This window comes from Rhinoraja longicauda, chromosome 15 (genome assembly GCF_053455715.1).
Source record: "Rhinoraja longicauda isolate Sanriku21f chromosome 15, sRhiLon1.1, whole genome shotgun sequence".
In the NCBI taxonomy this organism is placed as follows: Eukaryota; Metazoa; Chordata; class Chondrichthyes; order Rajiformes; family Arhynchobatidae; genus Rhinoraja; species Rhinoraja longicauda.
Genome location: NC_135967.1, coordinates 47486911 through 47504483, shown reverse-complemented (window position 1 = coordinate 47504483; position 17573 = coordinate 47486911). Strand labels below are relative to the sequence as shown.

Sequence of the window (17573 nt, the reverse complement as noted above, 5' to 3'; positions counted from 1 at the left end):
CGCTTGGTTTCGCCGATGTAAATAAGTTGACATCTAGAGCAGCGGATGCAATAGATGAGGTTGGAGGAGGTGCAGGTGAACCTTTGTCTCACCTGGAAAGACTGTTTGGGTCCTTGGATGGAGTTGGGGGAGGTAAAGGGACAGGTGCTGCATCTCGTGCGGTTGCAGGGGAAAGTGCCCGGGGTTGGGGTGGTTTGGGTAGGAAGGGACGAGTGGACCAGGGAGTTACGGAGGGAACGGTCTCTGTGGAACGCAGAGAGGGGAGGGGATGGGAAGATATGGCCAGTGGTGGGGTCCCGTTGTAGGTGACGGAAATGTTGGTGGATGATATGTTGGATCCGCTGGCTGGTGGGGTGGAAGGTGAGAACGAGGGGGATTCTGTCCTTGTTGCGAGTGGGGGGAGGGGGAGCAAGAGCGGAGCTGCGGGATGTAGAAGAGACCCTAGTGAGAGCCTCATCTATAATGGAGGAGGGGAAGCCCTGTTTTCTGAAGAACAAGGACATCTCAGAAGCCCTAGTGTGAAACACCTCATCCCGGGCGCAGATGCGGCGTAGACGGAGGAATTGGGAGTAGGGGATAGACTTTTTGCAGGGGACCGGGTGGGAAGAAGTGTAGTCCAGATAGCTGTGCGAGTCGGTGGGTTTGTAGTAAATGTCCGTCACTAGTCTGTCTCCTGTGATGGAGATGGTGAGGTCCAGAAACGGGAGGGAGATGTCAGAGATAGTCCAGGTATATTTAAGGGCAGGATGGAAATTGGAGGTGAAGTGTATGAAGTCAGTGAGTTCTGCATGGGTGCAAGAGGTAGCACCAATGCAGTCGTCGATGTAGCGGAGGTAGAGTTCGGGGATGGGGCCAGTGTACGTCCGGAACAGGGATTGTTCGACGTACCCGACAAAGAGGCAGGCGTAGCTAGGGCCCATGCGAGTGCCCATAGCTACGCCTCTGGTTTGGAGGAAGTGGGAGGAGTCAAATGAGAAGTTGTTGAGGGTAAGAACCAGCTCTGCTAGGCGGAGGAGAGTGTTGGTCGATGGGGATTGGCTGGTTCTACGGTCGAGGAAGAAACGGAGGGCTTCGAGACCATCCTTGTGGGGGATGGAAGTGTAGAATGACTGGACATCCATGGTGAAGATGAGGGAGTGGGGGCCTGGGAACCGGAAGTTATCCAGGAGATGGAGAGCGTGTGAGGTGTCTTGGACGTAGGTGGGGAGGGATTTAACCAGGGGGGATAGGATGGAGTCGAGGTAGGTAGAGATAAGTTCGGTGGGGCATGAGCAGGCAGAGACAATGGGTCTGCCGGGACAGTTGTGTTTGTGGATTTTGGGTAGGAGGTAGAATCGGGCCGTGCGGGGCTGGGGAACTATGAGATTGGAGGCACTAGGGGGTAGATCGCCGGAGATGATGAGGTCAGTGATGGTGCTGCTGATACAGGTCTGGTGTTTATCGGTGGGGTCATGGTCCAGGGATAGGTAGGAAGAGGTGTCTGATAGTTGTCGTCTGGCCTCGGTCCGGTAGAGGTCAGCACGCCAGACTACCACAGCCCCTCCCTTGTCAGTGGGTTTAATGATTGTCCGGGTTGTTGCGGAGTGAGTGGAGGGCTGCACGTTCAGGAGGGGAGAGGTTGGAGTTAGTCAGGGGAGTGGAGAATTTGAGGCGGCTGATGTCACGCCGGCAGTTTGAGATAAAAAGTTCTAGTGAGGGTAGTTGGCCACACGGGGGGTTCCAAGAGGAGGGGGTCCATTGGAGATGGGAGAAGGGGTCATCAGTGGGGGGTCGGGACTCCTTACCATGGTAAAAGGCTCGGAGGCGGCGGAAGAAGAGCTCCATGTCATGGCGGACGCGGAACTCGTTGATGTGGGGGCGGAGGGGAACAAAGGTAAGGCCTCTGCTGAGGACCGACCGTTCGGTGTCTGAAAGGGGGAGGTCAGGGGGGATGGTGAACACTCGGCAAGTGTGGGGGTTGGGGCCGGATGGAGGCAGGGGGGCAGGTGGATGGGGAGGGGATGTATGGTGGGGGGGTGGTGGGTTAGCAGGGCAGAGGGGGGCATGAGGACCGATGTGGGGAGTACTGGGGGTCGCCTGGCTAGAGGAGAAAGGGGGAGACCCAGTGGAACCCCTGCTGCAGTTACCTGTAGTAGGGGGTGGGCAGTAGGACCCAGCGGTGCTGAGGGACTCTGCCTGGTGGGGGCTGTGGGCCCAGCGCGGTGTCTGTGAGCCGGGTGGAGCTGCAGCCTGTTGTTGGTCCCGGGGGCCGGGTACAGCGACGGCTGCGACCTGCTGCTGGGCGGTGGAGCGGTGTGGGTCGACACGGTCGCTGGGGGAGGCGACCGGGTAAGTGGCAGTCGGCTCGGTCAGCGGATGGCCGGGGAGGGCGTGGGCAGCGGTGAAGGGGTCGGGAAGGTTGGCAGCAGCAGTGAAGGGGTCGGGAAGGACGTGGGCGGCAGTGGCGGTGCAGAGGCCTTGCTCGTCGGCGACAGTGGCCCCGGGGAGGCGGTGGAGGTCGGCGGCGGCAGCCTCAGGTAAGCCTCGGCAATCGGCGGCCCCGGAGAGACGGTGGAGGTCGGCGTCGGCGGCAGCAGACCCAAACAGTCTTTCCAGGTGAGACAAAGGTTCACCTGCACCTCCTCCAACCTCATCTATTGCATCCGCTGCTCTAGATGTCAACTTATTTACATCGGCGAAACCAAGCGCAGGCTCGGCGATCGCTTCGCTGAACACCTGCGCTCGGTCCGCATTAACAAAACTGATCTCCCGGTGGCCGAGCACTTTAACTCCCCCTCCCATTCCCAGTCTGACCTTTCTGTCATGGGCCTCCTCCAGTGCCATAGTGAGGCCCGCCGGAAATTGGAGGAGCAGCACCTCATATTTCGCCTGGGCAGTTTGCAGCATCGACTTCTCCAACTTCAGATAGCTCCTCTGTCCCTCCCTTCCCCTCTTCCTTCCCAGATCTCCCTCTATCTTACTGTCTCCACCTATATCCTTCCTTTGTCCCGCCCCCCTGACATCAGTCTGAAGAAGGGTCTCGACCCGAAACGTCACCCATTCCTTCTCTCCCGAGATGCTGCCTGACCTGCTGAGTTACTCCAGCATTTTGTGAATAAATCGATTTGTACCAGCATCTGCAGTTATTTTCTTATACCCACAACACTCTAATTTCTCCCTTTGGGAAGAAGGTACAAGAGTCTGAAAACCTCCAGGTTCAAGAACACCCTCTTTCCAACAACCATCAGGCTCTTGAACACTACAAACACTAACTAAACTATAAACGACAGACGGTCCTGTTGCTCTCAGGATTTGGAGCTTTTTGCACATTGGATTTTTAAAATTTATTGATTTTTTTGTTTATTATGTTATCAATGAGTAATGTGTTTAAAGACCTGTTATGCTGCTGCAAGAATTGTTCTGAAGAATTTCATTGTTCAATATGACAATTAGACACTCTTGCCTCTCTACAAATGAAAGGAGTGGCCATGGCCATTGCATGATCTTAGCTATGCCTCGCCTTTCATTGTCTATGTGGAGCAGTCTTTGTTTCTAGCCTACTCTGGCATCATTCGCCAAGTCTTTCTTCACTGCACGGACAACACCTTTTGCTGCCTCCTGCACTGTACGGAACTGGTCAATTTTCTCACCTACGCTATAAACTTGCACCTGCCGTCAAATTCACTTGGCCCACTCTGACATGTTATTCCTTTTTTAACTCCCTCAGTCTCCCTCTCAGGAGACAAATTATGCACGACAAACCTGATTCCCACAGCTACCTAGCCTTTGCCTCCGATCACAACCCCCACCCCATCCCTTATAGGGATGCCATCCCCACCTTCCTCAAGTCAAGTCAAGTCAAGTTTATTTGTCACATACACATAAATGTGCAGTGAAATGAAAGATTACCCACAGTCCCACAATAAGACCAATAAAAATAAGCAATAACACACACAATCAAACAAAAAGAAACATCCATCACAGTGAGTCTCCTCCAGTCACCTCCTCACTGTGATGGAAGGCCAGAATGTCTTTTCTCTTCCCCTGCCATCTTCTCCCGCGGTCAGGCTGTTGAAGTTGCCACGTTCCAAGCCGCGCCGGACGGTGAAAGGTCCGCGGCGGGCCGACCCAAGCCCCGCGATTCGGGGCGGGCGAAGACGCTGCCGCTGCACGTCGGGGCGGTCGTAGCTCCCGACATTGAAGCCCCCGCCGGGCAGAGAAGGTCCCGCGGCCTATTTCAGGCCGTGCCGAACGGGAAAGGTCCGCAGTGGGCCGACCCAAGCCCCGCAATCCGGGGCGGGCGAAGACGCTGCCGGAGCTCCCGAAGTCGGCCCCCACCCAGGGGCCTGCGAGCTTCCGACGTTCCCTTGGCCGGAGCCTCCACAGGCGAGTCCCAGGTGGAGGCCGCCAGCTCCAGGTGTTTGGCCGATGGTAGGCCGCAGCGGGAACGGAGACACCACCCAGAACAAAAGGTCGCGTCTCCGTTCGGAAGAGACAATTTTATATTTACAGTTCCCATCCCCCCCCCCTCCATAGTACACAACCCCAAAAAACGACATCACATTTACACTACAATCAAGACAAAAAAAACAACATAAAAACACAAAGACAGACGGACTGCAGGTATGCCGCAGCTGCAAAAACCTCCTGTTATTGAGATTGAGCCTTTCTGTTCTAGGACCTCCGAAAAGTCTTCCAGAAATGTGGCTTCTCCTTTGCTCTGCTTGATGGAGCCCTCTCCTGCATCTCTTCCTTTTCCCACATTTGTGCTCCCACTCTGACAGAACAGAGATAGAGTTTGCTGGGTCCTTACAGTTCATCCTGCCAGCATCCACATAAACACATCACTCTTCATCACTTCCACCAGCTGCAACAGGATCCCACCACTGGTCGCGATTTCCCCTCCCGTTTTTGCAGGAACCACTTTCTCTGGAACTCCCTAGTTCACTCATCCTTCACCTCCCCACTCCTCCCTGACCCTTGGGTCTTTCCTCTGCAAAGATTAGCAAGTTTGCAGATGATACAACAGTGGGTGGTTTTGCAGATATTGCAGTCGGAGCTTGCTCAATTGGCCAGGCGGGCTGCAGAATGGCTGATGGAATTTAATAGAGAAACATGAGGTGTTGCATTTTGGTAAGTCAATCGTGGGCAGGACCTACACAGTGAATGGTAGGGCTCTGGAGAGTGTTGTAGAGCAGAGGGATCTAGGAGTACAGGTGCATGGTTCCTTGTAGGTGGAGTCGGAGGTAGATCCCATCAAAAAGGTTTTGGCACATTAGCCTTCACCAGGCAGAGTATTGAGTATAGAAGTCGAGTGGTCATGTTACAGTCGTATAAGACGTTGGTGAGGCCGCATTTAGAGTATTGTGTTCAGTTCTGGGCACCATGTTATAGGAAAGGTGTTGTCAAGGTGGAAAGGGTACAAAGAAGATTTACGGGGATGCTGCCAGGACTAGAGGGTCTGAGCTGTAGGGAGTGGTTGAGTAGGCTGGGCCTCTATTCCCTGGAGCGCAGAAGGATGAGGGGTGATCTTAAAGAGGTGTATAAAATCATGAGAGGCATAGATCGGGTAGATACACTGGATAAGCCGGGAAGCATTGTGAGAGTCATGTTTTTTTACGTCTCCAGTGCTTTTAACACCATCCGGCCTGCACTGCCTGGGAGCAAAAGATGCAGGTGGATGCTCCATTGGCGTCTTGGAGCACCAACTACCTGACTGGATGATCACAGTATGTCAGGCTACAGAACTGTGTCGTGGACATGGTAGTGAGCAACACAGGGGCCCTACAGGGGATGGTCCTCTCTTTCTTCCTGTTTACCATCTACACCTCAGACTTCAGATATAACTCGGACTCCTGCCACCTGCTGGTTTTTGGATGACTATGCAATTGTGGGCTGCATCAGAGAGGGGAGGGAAGCTGAATACAAAGGTGTAATCAACGATTTTGTTGAGTGGTGTGCTGAACCTGCAGCTCAACACTGACAAGACTATGGAGTTAGTGGTGGACTTTAAAAGGAGAGAAACACCCCTGTCCCGTCTCCATCAACAGTGTGGATGTGCACTTTACCAAGGAGTACAAGTACCTTAGAGTTTACCTGGACAGTAAACTGGACTGGTCTAGGAATGCTGAGGCCCTGTATAAGAAGGGACAGAGCCGGCTATACTTTCTGAGGAGGCTCCGCTCCTTCAATGTCTGCAGTGAGATGCTGCAGATGTTCTACCAATCAGTGGTGGCCAGTACGATCTTCCTCACTGTCGTGTGCTGGGGCAGCAGGGCGAAGACCACGGATGCCCACAGGATTAACAAGCTCATCAGGATGGTTGGCTACGTCCTGGGGGCGGAGTTGGATTCATGGGAGGTGGTCTTGGAGGGGAGGATGCTCCTCAAACTGCAGAGCATCTTAGACAATACAGCTCACCCCCTCCATGACTCAACCTGAGGAGTACCTTCAGCAAGACTGATTCCCCAAGATGCAGTACAGAACACCACAGGAGATCCTTTTTCCCATGTGGCTATCAAACTGTACAACTTCTCCCCCTTCTGTCATGGGATAGACCGACTCCCCTTCCCCTTCCCCTTTCCAATCTTCGCACATCCCCAATCCTTTCCACTTGTCACTTTAATTTCATGTTTCATGTATCTTGTGTTTGATGACTGTTGGCAGACCAATTTCCCTCCTGGGATAAATAAAGTTCTATCGTAACGTATATTGCCCAGAGTAGGTGAATTGAGGACCAGGGGACATAGGTTCTAGATGAAGGGGAAAAGATTTAATAGCGGTTATTAAGGGGTAACTCTTTAAACAAAGGCTAGTGGGTGTAGAGAACAAGCTGCCAGAATTGTTGAGGCAGGGACTATCCCAACATTTAAAAAACAGTTAGTCAGGTACATGGATAGCACAGGTTTGGAGGGATATGGGCCAAACACAGGCAGGTGGGACTAGTAGCTGGGACCTGTTGGCCGCTGTGGCCAAGTCAGGCCAAAGGAGCCGTTTCCACACTGTATCACTCTGTGACTAACTGTTGGAGATGTAACACCTGTCCCTTCACCTCGAGTGATAAAAAAACAGCCCTTCTCGGTAATAGAGATTTATGCAGACCTCCTCCAGCCTCATCTAACGCATTCTGTGCTCTCGATGTAGCCAATACACCGGAGTGATAAGCATGGACTTGACAACTGCTTTCCGAAGCAGCCTAGCAGTGTCTACTGTGGCTCAACTACTGGTTGTATGCCATTTCAACTTCACTTCCCTTCCCATTCCCTCACTGACATGTCTGTCCTGAGTGGATCAAAAGGAGAGAAAAAGGAACACAGGTAGCAAGAGTTACCTAAAATTGGGAAATTCAATGTTCATCGCATTAAGTTGTCCACTACCCAGGTGAAATAAGAGTTGTTCTTGTTCGCATTTGGCTTTACCTTCAGGGAAATTGAAATGGTATGCAACTGGGAACTTGAGATGGCCAATGTAGCTGAGTGCAGGTGTTCCATAATGGTCGTCTGGAATATGCCTGGTTTCATCGATGTAGCGGTTCTGCCAGATGCAACGGGATCGTACCACCAGTCACATCTTCCCCTCCCAACCCCTTATATTTTCAGTACAAACTATTCTCTCCATAGCTCCCTGGTTTGTTTATCCCACCCCAACTCATCCCTGGCACTTTCCCTTGCAATTGTAAGAGGTGCAATACCCATGTAATGAAGGCCAATGTATCACCTTCCTTCTTCTTGCAGCTCCTTCTTATTGCATTCAATAATGTTTAAGGAGACCAGATGCCGTTGTACATCAACATTTCCCAATCTCACTTACATGGCACAGTTCCAGGTCAGAAGAGTCCCGACCAGAAAGATGACCTATCCCTGTTCTCCAGAGATTGCTGCCTGACCGGTTGAGTTACTCTAGCACTTTGTGCCAGACATCAGGTTGGTAGATTAATTGTTGACAGATTAATTGCTGGTTTAAACTGAAGAGACACACAAAATGCTGGAGGGACAGGCAGCGCCTCTGGCTGTCACCCATTCCTTCTCTCAAGAGATGCTGCCTGTCCTGCTGAATTACTCCAGCATTTTGTGTCTATCATATCATATCATATCATATATATACAGCCGGAAACAGGCCTTTTCGGCCCTCCAAGTCCGTGCCGCCCAGTGATCCCCGTACATTAACACTATCCTACACCCACTAGGGACAATTTTTTTTTTTACATTTACCAGCATCTGCAGTTCCTTCCTACACAATTGTTGACTGTAAATTGCTCAGTGTATATGTGAGGTGTGTAATCCAGGGGAGTTGATGGGTATGTGAGGAGAATAAAATAGGATTAGTGTAGTTGACTGCTTGATGGTCAGGGTGCAGTTGATAGTCTGATGAACATGTTTCCATGCTCTATGACTGTGAAATCTAATGTGGAGCATATCATGAAAGACTGGGTCATTCAATTCAAAACCGAAGGGTGAAGGATGACCTTACCATTTTAAAACATTAAAGATTTTGATTGTGTAGGAGCCATTTTGCAGTTATTAGTTATTTTTGCTTATTAATATCACTACCTTGTATTCTGCTGTAGTTTGGACACTATAGAGTTAATGCAATGCTTGCGTAGGGGCTGGGCGGAACCAGAGTACGGGCAGTTGGGTACGTGCAGGCATAGTGGGTGAGCTGGGAGGTGCTGACAGAGGGTAAGCTAGAAGCTCCGCCAAAAGATTTATCAGCCATGATGCAATCGCCTGCAAGTTTTATTAACTAGAAGATTAATACAAACTGTGTCGAAGTTATATCTGGCAATTCGTAACGATCGCAAAGACTGAGGTAAGATATGGAATTTTACCTAGCAATTAATAACCAGTCGATGACAAGAGATATGCCAATATGTTTATTGCACCTTCAAATAAAGAAGACTAACTATTAAACGTCTGGGAGGACCTCTGTTATTAGTTGTTCGAGTTATTACGCTTATCGCTGACCCGGTCTATGCAAGTGGCAGCTTGGGAGCTAATTGAGATAGACGAGAAGCTGGCCGCTACAGATTGGCACTGTCAAAGTTAATTTACAAGTCAAATCAGTGGTAAAGAAAGCAAATTCAATGCTAGTATTTATATCAAGAGGACTGGTATACACAAACAGAGATGTAATGCTGAGGCTCTATAAGGCGTTGGTCAGGCTGCATTTGGAGTACTGTGAGCAAATTTGGGCCCCATCTCTGTGGAAGGTTGTGCTGGCTCTGGAGAGTCCAGGATGATTCCAAGAATGAGTGGGTTAGCAGATGATGAGCATTTGACAACACTGGCCCTCTACTCGATGGAGTTGAGAAGGTTGAGGGGGACTTCTTTGAAATTTACAGAATAATGAAAGGCATAGATAGAGTGGATGTGGAAAGGATGTTTCCACTGGTGGGAGACTCTAGTACAAAAGGTCATAGCCTCAGAATTAAAGGGTGCTCTTTTAGAAAGGAGTTCAGAAGGAACCTCTTTAGTCAGAGGGTAGTTAATTTGTAGAACTCATTGCCACAGAGGGCTGTGGAGACCAAGTCAGTGGATATTTTTAAGGCAGAGATAGACAAATTCGTGATTAGTGGATTAGCCATGATTGAAAAGCGGAGTAGACTCGATGGGCCGAATGGCCTAATTCTACTCCAATAGCTTGTGAAGTTGTGAAAAAGAGAATTCAATTAAATGAAGTGATTAAACTGTTAAAAATAGTTGCAGTCACACAAGTATTAGAAAATTACATCTCAGCTGTGATGCTGAGCAGTTTAAAATACTTGGGAGTCCGCATCGCAGAGGATCTGACGTGGGCAATGCACATTGCCGCACTGGTGGGTAAGGCTAAGCAGCGCCTTTACCACCTTAGACAACTGAGGAAATTCAGAGTGTCTCTGAGGATCCTTCATTGCTTCTACTCTGGGGCTGTGGAGAGCATCCTGTCCGGCAACATTACAGTCTGGTTTGGGAACAGCTCGGCCCAGGACAGGATGGCCCTGCAGAGAGTAGTGCGTTCGGCAGAACGCACCATGGGAACTACACTCGTCCTCCTGCAGGACCTATACACCAGGAGGTGCAGATCCAGAGCAAGCAAGATCATGAGGGACCCCTGCCACCCCAGTAACGGACTGTTCCAGATGCTACGATCAGGCAAACGCCTCCGCTGTCACGCTGTGAAAACGGAGAGGATGAGACGGAGCTTCTTCCCACAGGCCATCAGGACTGTCAACTTTTATAACCCCAGAGACTAAATTTTTGTCGACACTAATAGTAACTTATTAACTTTATTTATATGCTGTAACTGTAATTCTTTTTGTGCACAACCCGCAGGCATTGCCACTTTCATTTCACTGCACATCGTGTATGTGTATGTGACAAATAAATTGGACTTGACTTGACTTGAAAAAGCTCTATTAAAAATTAAGCATTCCCCATGCAGGCTAATTTTCCTCAGCCTAAATATTTTTTTAAATTATTCAAAAGGCCACTAGAGGGCTTCAATATAAAATTGGCATCAAGACACCACACGGAATTGGAAAGAAACTACATAAGATGAGATGTCATTGTGGAATAAGTTATGAAAATCAGCATAGATACATTTAAGGGGAAGTTAGGTAATGGGCAACTATGAGCAATAAATTCATGAAAAGATACTTTTTCTCTCCACAGATGCGAATCTGTCAATTTCAGATTTCAAAGTGTAAGAAAATAACTGCGGATGCTTGTACAAATCGAAGGTATTTATTCACAAAATGCGGAAGTAACTCAGCAGGTCAGGCAGCATCTCAGGAGAGAAGGAATGGGCGACGTTTCGGGTCGGTCTCGACCCGAAACGTCGCCCATTCCTTCTCGCCCGAGATGCTGCCTGACCTGCTGAGTTACTCCAGCATTTTGTGAATAAATACCTCAGATTTCAAAGTAGTTACTTGCTTTTTGAATGCATAGAAACATGAAAGTTGTAAATGTTTGAAACTATTTAATTTGACTTTAGCCTCTAAATGTCTCTGAATGTCAGAACAGAGACAAAGATAGGAATAGGGAATTGCAGCCTGTCAAAGGTTTTGGAGTAACTTCAGAGTTTTTGCCTACTCATTAGATATCCAGTCACTGTTGGAGCATTCTTGCCCTAAAGATTGGGTTCAGTGTAAAACGTGTAGATAGCATATACACCTCCTAAATTGCACTCACTCTTAGCAGTATGTCATATCGAATAGGAGTAGAATTAGGCCATTCAGCCCATCAAGTCTACTCTGCCATTCAATCATGGCTGATCCATCTCTCCCTCCTAATCCCATTCTCCTGCCTTTTCCTCATAACCTCAGACACATATACTAATCAAGAATCTATCTATCTCTGTCTTAAAAATATCCACTGACTTGCCTCCACAGCCTTCTGTGGCAAAGAATTCCACAGATTCACCACCCTCTGACCGCAAGCTGCGGCTTGCCTGCAGTCCGTCTGTCTTTTGTGTTTTTTGTTGTTTTTGTATGAATTTGTATGAATTGTAGTTTTAATATGGTGTAGTGTTTGTATGTTATGTGGGGGGGAGGGGGTGGGAGGGAACGGGAACTGTAAAAAATTCTCTCTCCCGAACGGAGACACGAACTTTGTTTCTGTGTCGTGTCTCCGTTCCCAATGCGGCCTACCACCGGCCATGCACCTGGGACCGGCGGGCTCCACCTACCACCGGCCATGCACCTGGGACCACCTGGGGCCCACGGCCCGGACTCACCACCTGCGGATGCTGCGGGAGCGGCTGCGACTCGTCTCCGGAGGCTCCGGCGCGGGCTGCGTGGATGTCGGAAGCCCGCAGGCCCCTGGGCGGGGGCCGACATCGGGAGCACCGGCAGCGGCAGAGTGTTCGCCCGCCCCGAATCGCGGGGCTTGGGTCGGCCCGCCGTGGACCTTTCACTGTCCGGCGTGGCCTGGAGTAGGCCGTGGACCTTTCACCGCCCAGCGGCTGCTCCAATGTCGGGAGCCCCGACGTGGCAAGTTCAACAGCCTGACCGCGGGAGAAGACGGCAGGGGAAGAGAAAAGACATTCTGGCCTTCCATCACAGTGAGGAGGGACTGGAGGAAACTCACTGTGATGGATGTTTCTTTTGTTTGGTGTTAGTGTATGATTGTATGTGTTATTGCATTTTTATTGATTATTCTTATTGGTCTTAGTGTTTCAACTGCGGGTAATGTTTCATTTCACTACACATTTATGTGTATGTGACAAATAAACAACTATTGACTATTGACTATTGTATGTGACAAGCCAACAAATTGCATGGGGATACGGGGAGGGTTATTTCTGGTGTGCGAGTGTGCGCACGCATTTAATAATATTCACACAATATAGTCACTGACCGCTTCTATAGAAGTCGGAAAACTGAAAAGTCCAGATGAAATCTATCCCATGCTGGCACATGCATGAAGGCAGGGTGGGGGGTTAGAAATGCAACTTTTTAAGCCTCGCTGGTCAGGAGCAGTGTGATGGCACTGGAGATTACACATAGTGTCCCATTGTTTAAAAAGGGAGATTGAGCTCAATGCAAGTAGTTAAAAGTGATTAAGTGGTGTGCAGATTATTGGAATCCACTCCAAGGGCAGTATAAATCTTCATTTGAAAGCCACTGATTGATCAGGGACTGTCTGTATAGATTGTTAAGGGATAGTACTGTTTGACTAATCTGATTGAATTGTTTAAAAAGATAACATGGATCAATCAGGGCAATGCTTTTAATTTAGTCATGGATTTGAGCAAAGCTCTTGACAATGTCCCATGTGACACGCTGATCAAAAAATCAAAAGGTCATGTAATTCAAGGGAGAATGGCAAATTGGATACAAAATTTGTTCAGCAGCAAGAACGAAGGATAATGGTTGGCAGGTATTTCCAAAGGTTGTCCTTTGGTATTTCCACATGCTAGATGTATAGCACCAGCTGGATTTGGCATCTTACTGTCATTCTTTTCATGAATTTATTGCTCATAGTTGCCCATTACAATGAGTGAGAATAATGAAGCAACATTTTGAATCTCACACGGACAAACATATTTTTCCCGGCACGTAAACTAATTGTTCTGATGGCTTAAACCTAGCCTGAATAGTTCAAGACTATCTAATGTTGCCCACTTTATGAAAATCTCTGAAAATGAGTGGATGAAATCTGTCAGGCCATTCTTTACTTTTCTGATCAACCTAGAAAGGAGAATATTTCACACAGCGGAAAAGCGCACATACACATCATATACATATCAAAACTTTTAATGTCAACTTTTGCCACCATTCCATTGAATATTAATGAAAGCTTTGCTCCGCAATTAAAAATTTAGATTAGTAAATGCTAAATCCCTGGACGTAAAACACACCTCAAACTTCTGAAACATACCTGCAATATACCAAAGCATCTCAAAGGTCCCACATTTCCAATATATTTAAATCTGACATAGTTCTCAGAACATAAGAACTTTGGCACTTCTCTGCATAAAATGATTGCATAATATTTTAAATAAAATGTATAAATCTCTCATGCAGCTTTTGTTTTGTTTTTCATAAAAAACATTAAGGCAATGAAACTTGGTAAAATGATGATTCATAATTATTCAAACTAAGGAATGTACTGAAGCCAGTATCTAGCATGGAGAGTTAGGGGGCCAGATGACCTTCACCAAAAAAAAATTGCAGAAAATACATCTCTTCATCAATCAAGGGGGAAAAATGTTTATGGTCTATAACTTTCTTTGGAACCTCAAAATTGCTAACTTTTATCCTAAAAACTGAGAGTGTTACTGAAACGTAGCAACATAAGGGTTAAATACGTGCAATTAACATTACACAAGAGAAAAATGCAAAGGGCAGTGATTGTCAAAATGTGAAACACTTATCATTGGTTTCTGCAAAACAAAAAATACCACCCAATAAACCTTAATTATAATACCAATTACCCCAAAATAAATCTAACTACAAAAATAAAGCCTAGCATGATCCATGTCCAACCACAATACATGCCCCATATTCTCGCCAGGGAGATAAAAACCTGATGGTGCTGATAAAATGTAGCATGTTGGCATTTATATATGAATACAATTCATTGTGTACTTTGCTAAATTAATGCATTATCAATTCAAGAAAAAAAAATGCAATCATCTCCTTTCCAGGCAACTTGTTCCAGTCTTGGCAAGCATAAGAATCAAAACTAGTTCTGCCAACAGCATATTTCAACCTGGAAATATCTGAAAGGCCAAATATTTGCTTTGTAATTCAATGTCTCTCTTTTACACTCTCTTCATTCCTCTTCCCATCAAACAGGCAAAAACAGTCATAACCATCTTGGACTTCACTTCCACCAAGTCTTCTGGAAGGGCATATACACGGGCTCCAATTTTCCTGGCCATTGATACAGCATACCTGTCGAGAAAGGCAACATGTGATTCCATTGTTCGTTTTTATCTGCAGAAGTCACTGAAACATGGTCAATTAACATAAAAGTACATACTTTATATTTAAACTGCTTGGTGTGGCAGACTGAAAATTCAGGCAAAACATGCACAACTCATTCGTGTCTGCTGTTGTGTAGAGCTAACTTGCATTCCATGCAGCAAAATGGCTAAGTTGTTGATTTAATTATTTATCTAGATATTATCCACCCAGAATAGGGACAGGGGTCTACCTACAGCTTAGATACTATTCACACCCTCTCCTACGCACCCAATACTCCATCAAATGAACACAATTAGCAAAGCATTCAACAAGATTCCGCATAGTAGGCTGCTCTGGAGGGTTAGATCGCTTGGAATCCAATGAGAGATAGCTGTATGGATAGAAAATTGGCTTCAAGGAAGGAAGCAGAGGGTGTTGGTGGAAGGTTGCTTCTCAGACTGAAGGCCTGTGACTCGTGGTGTGCCTCAGGGTTCGTGCTGGGTCCGTAACCGTTTGTCATCTATATCAAAGATTTGGATGAGAACATACATGGCAAGATTAGCAAGTTTGCTGATGATACACACAATAGTACCTTCAGCACCTCTTCGACCGTAACCATGACTGCTGATTAATGAAGCTCAGGATATGTACGTCCCTGTTAGATTGAAGAGCAAGGCAAGGGAACGCAAGGAAGCTTGTCTGACAAGGAAACTCTAGGCATTGGTCAAGAATAGAAAGGACGCATGGGACAGGTATAGGAGCTGGGATCAAGTGCATCCCTGGAGGAGTTTCGGGAACTGAGTAAACTAAAAAAGGAAATCAGAAGGGCAAAAAGGGGTCAGGAGATAGCTCTGGCAGAGCATTAAGAACAATCCCAAGAGGGGGAAAAGGGTAACTAACGAGAGTGGGACACCTCAGGAATCAAAGCAGTCACTTCTGTGTGGAGCCACAGAAGATGGGCAAGGTCCTCAATGAGTATTTCTCCTCTGTATTTACCAAAATGAAAGACAGGATGGAGGAACATGGGGCAGTCAATGGAAGTGTCTGGAGAGCAGTCAGTGTTATCGTCAAAGAGATGCTGAAGGTATTGTGTCTGAAGGTAGACAAATCTCCAGGGCCTAATAAGATATATCCGAGGACATTGTGGGAAATTAGAGAGGAAATTTCCAGAGCCATGGTTGAAATTTATGAGTTGTCTTTCAATACAGGAGAGGTGCCAGAAAAGTGGAGGATGGGAAATGTTGTGCATCTATTCAAGAAGGGCTGTAGTGAAAATGCTGGAAACTGTAGGTCAGTGAGCTTAACATCTGGAAAGTTACCAGAGGGTAGTCTGAGGGATAGGATATATAGGCATTTGAATGGACAAGGGCTGATTAGGGAGAGTCAGCATGGTTTTGTACATGGGAGATGGTGTGCCTCGCAAATCTGATTTGAGTTTTTTTTAAGACATGACCAAAAAGGTTGATTAGCGCAGAGCTGTAGATGTTGTATACATGGAGTTCATTAAGGCATTCAACAAGGTTCTGCATGGTAGGCTGCTCTGGAAGGTTAGATCACATGGGATCCAAAAAGAGATAGCTGAATGGATAGAAAATTGGCTTCATGGAAGGAAGCAGAGGTTGATGGTGGAAGGTTCCTTCTCGAACTAGAGGCCTATGACTAGCGATGTGCCTCAGGATTCGGTGCTGGGCCAGTTACTGTTTGTCATCTACATCAATGATTTGGATGAAAACGTACATGACAAGGTTAGCAAGTTTGCTGATGATACAAAAGTGGGTAGTTTTGCAGATAGTAAAAATGGTTGTGAAAAATTACAGCAGGATCTTGAATGATTGGCCAGGTGGGCTGAGGAATGGTTGATGGAATTTAATACTGTGAAATTTGAGGTGTTGCATTTTGGGAAGTCTAACATGGGCAGGACCTACACCGTGAATGGTAGGGCTCTGGGGAGTAGAACAGGGGGATCTTGGAGTGCAGGTGCATTGTTCCTTGAAGATGGAGTCACAGGTAGATAGGGTGGTCAAAAAGGCATCTGGTATATTGGCCTTCATCAGTCAGAGTATTGTATAGATGTTGGAAGATCATGTTGGAGTTGTATAAGCGTTGGTGAGGCCACATTTAGAGCACTGTGTTCAGTTCTGGGCACCATGTTATAGGAAAGATGTTGTCAAGCTGGAAAGGGTACAGAAAAGATTTATGAGGATGTCGCCAGGACTAGAGGGTCTGAGCTGTAAGGATAGGTTGAGTAGACTGGGATTCTATTCCTTGGAGTGCAGAATGAGGGTTGATCTTAAAGGTGTATAAAATCATGCGAGGAATAGATCAGGTAGATGCACAGTCTCTTGCCCCGAGTAGGTGAATCGAGGACAAGGACACTGGTTTAAGGTGAAGGGGAAAACATTTAATAGGAATACGAGGGGTACCTTTATCACGCAAAGGGTGGTGGGTGTATGGAACAAGCTGCCAGAAGAGGTAGTTGAGGCAGGGACTATCCCAACCTTTATGAAACAGTTAGACAGTTACATGGATACGAGCCAAATGTGGGCAGGCGAGACTGGTGTAGCTGGGACACATTGGCCGGTGCGGGCAAGTTGGGCCAAAGGGCCTGTTTCTACACTGTATCACTCGATGACTCTAATTATGTTCTAAAAGTTTTAGCACCCTTTAATAAGTCATTTAAATACCTATATGTAAATGATAATCACTACTTACATTGACTATGTTGTAATTTTGAAGCAGTGATCAGTTTTTTAAAATCACAACGCAGAGAAGTGTTTTTTGTGGGAAGAGCTACTTCTCACCAGTGGTCTGGAACTTGATCACCCTATTTATACAATGTTTGATTTTCTAAGTGTACAGAATTAGTTGCTTTTAAAAATTCAAGATGAGAACTTACAGGTACATGGATTGGTAGAAAATCTCAGATAACGAGGACAGAGGGCAAAAAATGTATATTTTGTTTCTCCCTTCATTCATTGCTGGCTTGACATGTAATTACAGGAACATTTTTATAGCAAAGCGACAATGAAGTTCAGGCTACATACTTTGCATTCTCTTGCTTATCTTCATCAGAAAGGTCTCCAGTCTTTACCAGTTCATAGGCAATAGAGTTAGGTTGAATGGCATCAATCAAATCCAGTACAGGCAAACTCGAACTTAAGTTCTTATCCTGTGTAAAAATGGTCACATTTCAGGTTAGGAATTA

General features: G+C 47.0%; 1 protein-coding gene across 3 annotated transcripts in view; it reads right to left on the bottom strand.

Annotated features, from left to right (window-relative positions):
- Positions 1-11768: 11768 nt before the first annotated feature.
- LOC144600711 (plastin-3-like) overlaps positions 11769-17573 on the bottom strand; it is an 80759-nt gene continuing 74954 nt past the window's right edge. For all 3 annotated transcript variants that reach the window (XM_078412621.1, XM_078412620.1, XM_078412622.1), the window contains exons 15-16: positions 17413-17537; positions 11769-14356 (exon numbers count right to left, since the gene is read on the bottom strand). In XM_078412621.1, coding sequence (XP_078268747.1) covers positions 14224-14356; positions 17413-17537 — 258 coding nt within the window. In that variant the 3' untranslated portion in view covers positions 11769-14223. The remainder of the gene's footprint in view (positions 14357-17412; positions 17538-17573) is intronic.